This window comes from Pogona vitticeps, chromosome 3 (genome assembly GCF_051106095.1).
Source record: "Pogona vitticeps strain Pit_001003342236 chromosome 3, PviZW2.1, whole genome shotgun sequence".
NCBI lineage: Eukaryota > Metazoa > Chordata > Lepidosauria > Squamata > Agamidae > Pogona > Pogona vitticeps.
Genome location: NC_135785.1, coordinates 108,956,910 through 108,965,899, shown reverse-complemented (window position 1 = coordinate 108,965,899; position 8,990 = coordinate 108,956,910). Strand labels below are relative to the sequence as shown.

General features: G+C 46.8%; 1 protein-coding gene across 1 annotated transcript; it reads right to left on the bottom strand.

Moving 5' to 3' along the window:
- Positions 1–388: 388 nt before the first annotated feature.
- Positions 389–2,764, bottom strand: LOC140705868 (uncharacterized). The gene is made up of 2 exons (XM_072995042.2): positions 2,490–2,764; positions 389–1,401 (listed from the first exon to the last, which is right to left on the bottom strand). The coding sequence occupies exons 1-2, from the start codon at positions 2,577–2,579 to the stop codon at positions 565–567; spliced, it is 927 nt and encodes a 308-aa protein (XP_072851143.2). The 5' UTR covers positions 2,580–2,764; the 3' UTR covers positions 389–564.
- Positions 2,765–8,990: the final 6,226 nt, after the last annotated feature.

The window sequence follows — 8,990 nt, the reverse complement described above, 5'->3', positions numbered from 1 at the left end:
TGAGATCTGTGGTACAGGCAAGATAGAGGCAGGCTGATCCTGACTCAGATATAGATATTCACCCTTGCAGAATCAAAAGGTTAAAGGCACCTTCTCATCCCCTTAGATGTTCACACAAACATGCAGGTGGAATCCTAGGGAGCTGCTCAAGCAAGAACCCAGTTAAAGCCTTCATAAGAAATTCTTCTCCCAGAAATTTCTTGCTGTATCAAAACCACATCAACACTTTGTTCAAGCTCCTCTCGGGAGATCTTGGGCAGAGAAGAGGCTTCCCACTTTGGACCAAAAACTTCCCTAATCAAGCATCTTTCCTCTCACCATGGCAAAGTGCACCCCTATGCCGAGGTGCACGAGAAAGAAATGGGAAGACAAAAATCACAGACACCCATTTAATAAGAAGAAACTTTATTGAGGAATAAACAGACGGCATGATCACGTGCTCCAAGGCGGAGTCATGTGGAAGGAAATGAGGGCAATGTCCCTTTTGGAAGGGGTCTTGATAACCATCCAGCCCAGACCACTCTGGGGGATGAGCCCGGAAGGGAGAGATCTGTCTCTGTGCAGCTACTGACTGTGGTGGGTAGAGCAGGAACTGAGGTCACTGGTGGAACCCCAGTATGCCATACTGCTGCTTTCCCCACTGAAAGGACTTCTCTGGGGAGTCAAGAAAGAGTCCACAGGGCCTCCAGGAGCAGAGTTTTGCTGAGGAGGAAAGACCTGCATTCTCAGCTGTTCATTTCCATGCAGCCACAGTCCATTCCCCTCAGTGTAGCTGCCATTTACAGAGGCATAGTCAGAAACCGGGAGCTGGGAATGGTTATAAAGGGGTCCACCATCCCATGCACCAGGCTGTGAGCCTCCAGCTGCAGTCAATAAAGAGTCCATAGGGCCTCCAGGAGCAGAGTTTTGCTGAGGAGGAAAGACCTGCATTCTCAGCTGTTCATTTCCATGCAGCCACAGTCCATTCCCCTCAGCGTAGCCGCCGTTGGCAGGGGCATAGTCAGAAACCGGTAGCTGGGAATGGTTATAAAGGGGTCCCCCATCCCATGCACCAGCCTGTGTGCCTCCAGCTGCAGGGCCCACCTGGAAATTGTCTGCAGAGGAAGCTGCTTGTCCTGTCCCATAAGGGATGTTCTCAGTTTGCACACAGGTCTCTTGTTGGTGGGACACTTGATAACCCTGAGGCTGCTGCCCCCAACTGGGCGTCCCGTTTCTCCCAGGGCAGCTTAGCCGGTTTCCAGGCCTCTGTGCTGGAACTCCTGCATTGTGCCAGATCTCCTCATTAGGCCAGACGTGATTGTTGAGGAACGTGTTTTGTGAAGAGGGGTCATCAGGTGGATCATTTTGCCTCCTTCTTCTCTGGGGCATCAGATGCCTTGCTCTCCAGGTCTGAAAGCAAACCTAAGACAGAAGGGATGGAAAGGGAAAAAAGTTGGCATATTCTAGACAGAATTTGCATGCCCTTCCAATGTCTTCTCAATCGGGTCAAGGCACAACTAACGTATATGGTCTCTTGGTACCTGTGATTCTTTTGTGGCAAGTCTGCCCAACAACATACACGTTAACATGCACTGGTCCACCACCCAGATGGAAGGCTGTAAAGGACCACACTGTGAACTCCATTAGGCAGAGGTGAAATGTGTTATTACGCAAATCCTGCTCTTAGTGGAAATAACACTGGAGTTTGGCACAGGACTAAACCTGTCCATCACATCAAAGACATATGAATTACCAATCCCCTTAAGGAGGAAAGCTGGGAAGACTAATTCCACAAAGTTTGTAGGCTGCCCCCCTTTTGTATTACCATACAAAATTAGCTATTTTTATCTGATGCTGGAAAGATGCTCATGGCCCCTGAAAAAACCCATCTGAGTGGAAGGATACGGTTGGGTTCCACAGCAGCTGATACTTTAAGAAACGGTTTATCCTTTGAGGAGCCAGAACAAACATTCTTCTTTGGGAAATCCCACTTTACCTTCAAGGGGTGACCCTCATCCCCCTTCCTGCCTTTTCCTCCTTTACCAAGAGGGTAGGAAGGCTCCTGTCCTGATCGGAAACCTAGCATTCAGAAGTAATTACGTGAGTCCATGAGGAAGCCCAGCATCGGCAGCCAAGTGGACCCTTTACTAGAACTCGCATCCTGAAGACCAAAGGCTTCCTTTTTTGATCAGGAACAGAGTGGAGGGGAACTGGTGGAGCCCCAGGCTGTTGCATTGCACCTGCTCCTGGACAGCCTTCCTTCCTGTGCCTCAGCACCGGGCAGAAACGGGCTGCCTCCTGGCACTCTTCTGCCAAAGGTCCCTGGGGTCTGTGGGGACACAGAGCTGCTGATGGCCTGGAAAGGCCTGCCCATCCACAGTTAATCGCTGTCCCACATCCTCTAGGTAACAGTCATTAACAGGAGTGTTGCCAGAATCCTGCTGATGGCTATAGACAAGAAGCCCACCATCCCATAGATAGGCATTAGTGCCTCCAGCTGCAGGACTCACCATAGAAGAGCCCTCTAGAGTGTAGGCTGTTAATTCCTGTCCACAGGAGAGGTTCTCCACTTGTGTAGAGCTCTCCTGTGGATGGGGCATCTGAGGGCCCTGAGGCTGCTGCCCCCAACCGAGCGTCCCGTTGCTCCCACTAAATCTGGGTTGGACTTCAGGCCCCTGAGGTGGAAGGGCTGGATTCTTCTGTGGGCGGGGGTCCTTGGGGAGAAGAGCCTGCTTCCTTTTCCGCTTCTCATCCCTCGCCCTTCGGTTCTGAAACCAAACCTAAGACAGGAGAAAGGAAAGGAAGAAAAAGTTGACCTTCTCTCGATACAGAGATGGCATACTCTGTATATCTAGAACTCCCAAATCCATGTTTAGCAAACAGGAATTCAAAATGCAAGAGAGACATATGAATGTGTTGGATCCATTCTGAATCTCATTCCTTCTATGGAAAGAACCCTGATCTAGATTAGTGGTTTTCTCTCGGAGTGTGTGCTCATAAAGCATGCAACAACACCAACAAGAAAGGGCCATTATATGACTGAAAAACCAGATACTTTCATCCAAGCAATCAAATCCATGATGGTTGGCCATGGATTTTAGAGGGATGGAATATGATGCCTGAGCCATAAATGAGGAGTAGAGCTGCAACTGGAAGAAGTGGTGTTTTTTAAAAATATAAACAGGCAATGACAGGGGTAAAGACCATCTGAGAAAGCGTCTCTGTTTAACCTGAAAGTGCTCCTCACAAAGAGAAGACTGGAAATTTTCCACCATGCATCCCCAGCACCCAGCTTCCTCTCAGAACACCCTTTCCTTTTAGGGGCGCTCCCAAACCTGAACCCTGTACCAGAACCAACCCAGCAAAGACCCAAAGGCATCTCTTTTTTGGAAGGAGCTTGAGAAAAGTGGTCCAGAGCTCTCCCTCCTTCCTCATCCCCCTGCCTTTTCAGCCATCTGGAGGAGCCCAAGGGAAGAAGGGTGCGGAAGCGATCGATCGGGAGGCCCTTCCCCGGCCATTTGGGTCGGGGCTGAGGAGATCCTGGGTGCTCTGGGCCCTCTCCCACCCCACCCCCAAGGTGGGGCCCTTCCCAGCCCCTGTGAGACACCCCCGCTCCCTGCTCCCGGAAGGCAGAGCTGAAGGAGCCTTGCCTGCAGACGCCCACTGTCCACTTTCAAAACCTTCGCCAGCTCTTCCAGCATCGGGAATCCAGGGTAGGGGAACCGGGTGTAGACCTGCTTCAGGAAGGCCACGTGTTGTGGCTCATATTTGGTCCGGGCCCTCCGCTGAGACACGGGTCGTGCTGCTGGAGGGGCTGATCCTGCAGGGAAGGGAGAGGGAAGGAGACGCAGGCGTGAAGGCTGGCTCATCCTGCTGTGCCTCTGTGCTCAGAAAGGGTGGGGGCAGCCCTGGCAGAATGCAGCTAGCCAGAGGCGCCCCTGTCTCCTCGTCAGCAGCCCCAGTTCAAACCACGAGGAATCATCTGCACCTTTCACTCAACTCCCCTCCATCACTACCCATCTCCCTTCTGGGGCTCCGGCTGTGTCCGCTGTCTCCGGCCTCCCTCCCAGCTGCAGGGCATCCTGTGGAGTGAAGATCATCTCCAGGGAAGTTTCTCCTGGATCGTCCTCCGGTGCCTTTCAGAAAGGGCTGGTTGGGCTTTTCCCTTCCAGGAAATGCACTCCCGACTCGGCCACAAAGTCCGGTGGCAGGAGACACTTTGGAGGCTATGCCTTCTCCAGCGGAATGTGCTTCGAAATCCCCTACTGGGAGGTTTGCTTGGAAAGGATGCTGCTCCTGAACCCCCTACTGGAGAAGGGACCCCATGAACCATCGCCTCCCCACCTCTTGCCCCTTGGAGAATGATTTTCGTGGGTTTGCGTGTGGAAAGGGACACTCGGGTCCCCCCCTTTTCCCCGGCCATTGAAGGCAACCTGCCTTCTTAGGGTAGTTTTCTGCTTTAGGCCTCTTTGGCTGTTCCATTCCCCACCGTGCCCAGGGTTTGCCTAGAGACGATCCATATGCATTTCTGAAATTATCAAGATTTACAGCCATACAGTATTTTACTTCCTAGAGTAAACTTAAACCTCTTGGTTCGACCATGGGTGTTCAATGAGTCAAATGAAAAGCAGCAAATAAAAATATACCAACTGAAAACTTGCCCGAGGTTCTTTCTACCTCACTGGCGGGTGTTAACTTTGCTAGACAAGCTAGGAAAATTTTTGTTTTTTTAATCTTCCATACCTGATTCAACCTGTTAAATACTGACCACCAACCCCATCAGCCCCCCATTCAAACAGGATTTAACTCATAAGAAAAGAGGGTACCTTCTTTGCTGTTCTTAGTACATCTTTTCTGAGGAGTACTCATTTTGGAAGTGAAGCCGAGGCCGGTTTTTTCTCAGAGAGCCAGGAGGATCTTCACAGGAAAGTCTTCCTCTCGAGTAGGTAACATTGCTCAAGGGCCGAGGTCCTTTATAGGCCTCCGCCCTGGCAGGCTGAGATGGCCCTTCCCCCATGACCCTCCCCTTTCCGAATAGTGGTGGGGGGAGGGGGGCAGGCGTTTAAGGTAAGGTACTCACTATGAACTTCTTAGTAAACATGGGCGACCAACAGGATGGTTAGGGCCACAAAAAGTGAAAATAAGGGAGAAAGAAGCCAAATGCTCTTTACATTAAAATGTATCTCTCTCAAAGAACAACTGTGTGGCCGTTATTTGCAGGGGTTTGTTTTGTTTTGTTTTTTGCAAACCATTCCAGTTATATGTTCAAGAGAAAAGAGAGAAAAGGACCAAAAAGAGAGCTAGAGAGGAAGGCTTGTTATATGCACATAGATCAGGAGACAGGATATTTATTTTAGCTTTTAGAAGAAGGGGTGTATCCAAAAGGGCCTTTGGTTAGGGTCAGGAGCGATCCAGTCATACAATAGTTAATTCATTAATTTAAAACATTTTACCCCACTTTTCTCCTTTAAACGGACCCAGGGCGGTTTGTGTCATTTTAAGAATTTCAAGCTAAAAAACGAAACTTTAAAAGTATACAAACGGATCAGCCATGGATGGGATTCTTAATTTAAAAGGGTTGTGATCCTATAGGGCAGGTCATGTCAGGTCGCACAAGAAGGGCTTGATGTAAAACAAATGTACCTCTGCAAAGTTGCTGTGGAACTCCAAAGGGTTTTCTTTTCTTCATCGTGATGACCCTGGTCATTTTGAAGTTCTACCTGAAACAGGCAGATCGTGATCAGCGCAAGAGCAGAGGGAGAGAGCCCCAGGGAGCCCCCCCACCTCGGTTTAAGACCTCCTGATGCCTTCACCGAGGAGCCCAGCTGGGCACTAGTTGACCTACTGTGTATGCAGCTGAGAGAACGATGCTGCTGAAATCTGGGGGTTGGCAGAAAAATTCGGGGTACCTGCAGGGTGATCGACATGTCTTGCTTTTATTTGAATTACATATTATTGCATGACTCTGGCGACCCTGATTATGTGTGTTTTAAGGTCAAGAGAGGTTATCTATCTTTTTTTCCCCAATCCTACACATACTATGGTAAAACATAAAAAAAACCCAAAAAACGAGACCCTGGGTCCTCCATATTAAGCGACCCGAGGAGCCCGGGGTGATTCCTTAACTATAAAATGGTTGACTTGACTAAATGGGGAGGATGACGTCAATGTTGACAGACCGCCTGAGATCATTGTCAGGGTTGCCCTTATCACAGAAGGCGGGTCTTAACGACCTGACAAGGACCACTTGGGAGACTTCCCCCTGAAATTGACACTGTAGGGGTTCAGACTGACAGGGAGGGAGGGAACAATACATTGGCATAACAAAAGGTCCTGCTCCGGCCACCCAAGAAGTCATGCAAAGGAGGGTGCCGAAAGAGAAAAGACTTTTTTTTTCATTAGATAGAAGGGCTGATGAACGTCTCTCTCTCTCTCTCTCTCTCTCTCTCTCTCTCTCTGATAAATGGGTGTGACGAAGAGAGCTGGAGTTCATGAAGGCTTCTGCCAAATAAAAGCCATAGTCAAACTATGTCCCCTAATTCAACCATAAAAACAAAAGAGCCATGGATCAAAAAATACAGAGCCTTGTGATTCTGTGATTTCCACATGGAATCGATCCCCAAATCATTCTCAAATCAATGAATATATGTACCCATAGGCTCAGCTATGAAAAGAGTAGCTCTCTTGCTTTGTATTACACGATGACATGAAAATATGGATCTGAAGTCATGGATATTCATGGAACCAAATATAATTTTAACATGAGGTGCATCCTAAGCACATTTCTGCCCACAGGCTGAATCAAAAAACTCCCCGATCCTATACCTTACTGAACATTGTACTGTGCCAAAACATAACTTCCACCGACAATCCTTAGGTGATTAAAAAGGGTCTCCCCAAGCCCCATTTTAAGCAAAGCGTTCTGATTATATACTATCCCACAGTGCTTAAAGCACACACTGTACAATTTAATTATGTAGGCTACATATAGCCCGCACCCCAGCAAACTGGATATTTAGACAAAACACACAATTCTGCATGCATATGTACGTCCTGTGATTTTTCAGTGGCTTGCTGTGGATCAATGGGAAAATCACAGGCTTCATATTCATGTTTTCATTGTGAAATGAGGGCTCTGTGATTTTTATTTTTATATTTCATTTATTTACATTTCTATGCCATCTTTCTCACAATTAAGGGACTGAAGATGGCACAAAAGTTAATGAAAAGCAACTAAAACCACACTAAATCATTACATTGAAAATTAAACATATAATAGTAGTAAAACAATCAGTTGAAGCAGTGAAAACATCTTAACATACATTAAAACACACATGCAATAATAATCAATCACAATGTCCAACAGCCAAGAAAAAACACTTCACTACCTTGTCTATAACTAGCTTGCCTATAACAAGGATGATCTTCATTGTTGCCAGAAGGGCAAGAGGAAGAGGCCAACCTAGCCTCCCAGGGAAACCATTTTGCAACCCCAGGAGAAGATGCAGAGAAGGCCCTGTCTTGCTCCCCTACCAGACATGCCTGTGAAGGTATTGGGACTGAGAAAAGCCCTCTATGTGGAACATCTTAACAAGTGAAAAGACTCGTACAGGGAGTTACGGTCTTTCAGACAGCCTGGGCCCAGACCAAATAGGGCTTTGTAGGTCACAACCACCTCTTTGAATTGAGTCTGAAAGTAGACTGACAGCCAGTGAAACTGCTGTAAAAAGAGAGTTACACACTTCCTCAAATTAGTCTTGGTCAGTTGAATGATCTGCAATTTCAGAGTAGTCTTCAAAGGCAGCCCCACACAAAATCCACTACAGTAATCCAAGTGGAATAGAATTAAGGTATGTGTCACCACAACAAATCAGACATCTACAGGAACAGACATATCTGGCACACCAATTTTAACTATGCTAATACACTCCTGGTCACCACCAAAACCTAGGCATCCAGTCTCATGGATAAAGCCAGGAACACACACAAGCTGCCGGCTTGAGCTTTCAGGGGGAGCAAAAACCCCATCAAGAACAGGTTGAATCCCTATTCTTCCATCTGCCTTTTAATGGACCCCAAACACCTCTATCGTGTTAGGATAACGTTTCAATTTGTTTGTCTCAACTAGCCCATTAATAAACTTTGAATGTACTGCATACCAGCATGTGAAATATTAAAAGTAACTTTAAAGAACTATATATTAGAACAGCTTGGGCAGATATTAATGTTGAGACCTTATTTGTATATGCTTTGTTTTTCCCCCCAAGATCAGTTCCCAGTGAAGTAACTTATTAAAACTGGTGGCTAAGTGATAAAAGCTTGGCTGAGGACCTTAAATACAAGGCTCAGGATATACAGGTTTAGTTTTTTCTTGAGTCTGGTGCTAAATTGCCTGCAATACTGTTCTAAAAGCGCTTAGGCAAAATATGGGTCTGTAAGCTTTTTCCACCTATAGCTTTAAGGGACATAGAAGGTGACAGGTCTGACAAGAACCTGAGTAGAATTGTTAATACAGTTTTGTAAAACCATATGTAAGAACTTATAAAATGCTGTAAGTATTTGTAAGAATCTCTGTAAAGAAATACTGTAAAATACCCACCAAAACTCACACTGAAAGACCTCTGTTGGTTTTAAAGGTGCCCCAAATGTTCAGTTCTTATTTTTGTTACACATTACAAACGTATCTTTATTTTCTTTCAGTTACACAGGGTTTTCTTCTGCTTTGCACCCCTTGCGCCTTAGTTAAAGCCTTCCAAAAAACAACAACAACAAAAAAGGTTGGATAAAATGGATTCTCCTTGGAAATTGCCTACGAGGAAAAGCAAAGAAGGTAGGAACGAATCCCTTTTGACAGGACTCAGAGTTAAATCCTTTCTAAATGGAGGGGGGGCAGGCGGGCAATGGATTAGGAACTGCCAGAAGGTAGGCAAGGCTTTTTCCCCGTGTTGAGTATCTCCTGGAAAATCCAGCAAAACGAGAACTGAAAGGAGTTTCCATTTGCTGCTTTGAAT

Excerpts from the sequence above, each read along its gene's own strand:
- LOC140705868 (XM_072995042.2), bottom strand. The coding sequence starts at position 2,579 with ATGCCCCATCCACAGGAGAGCTCTACACAAGTGGAGAACCTCTCCTGT. Across the intron at positions 1,402-2,489 it reads CTCTAGAGGGCTCTTCTATG|GTTTGCTTTCAGACCTGGAG; the intron begins GTGAGTCCTGCA and ends CTTCTGTCTTAG.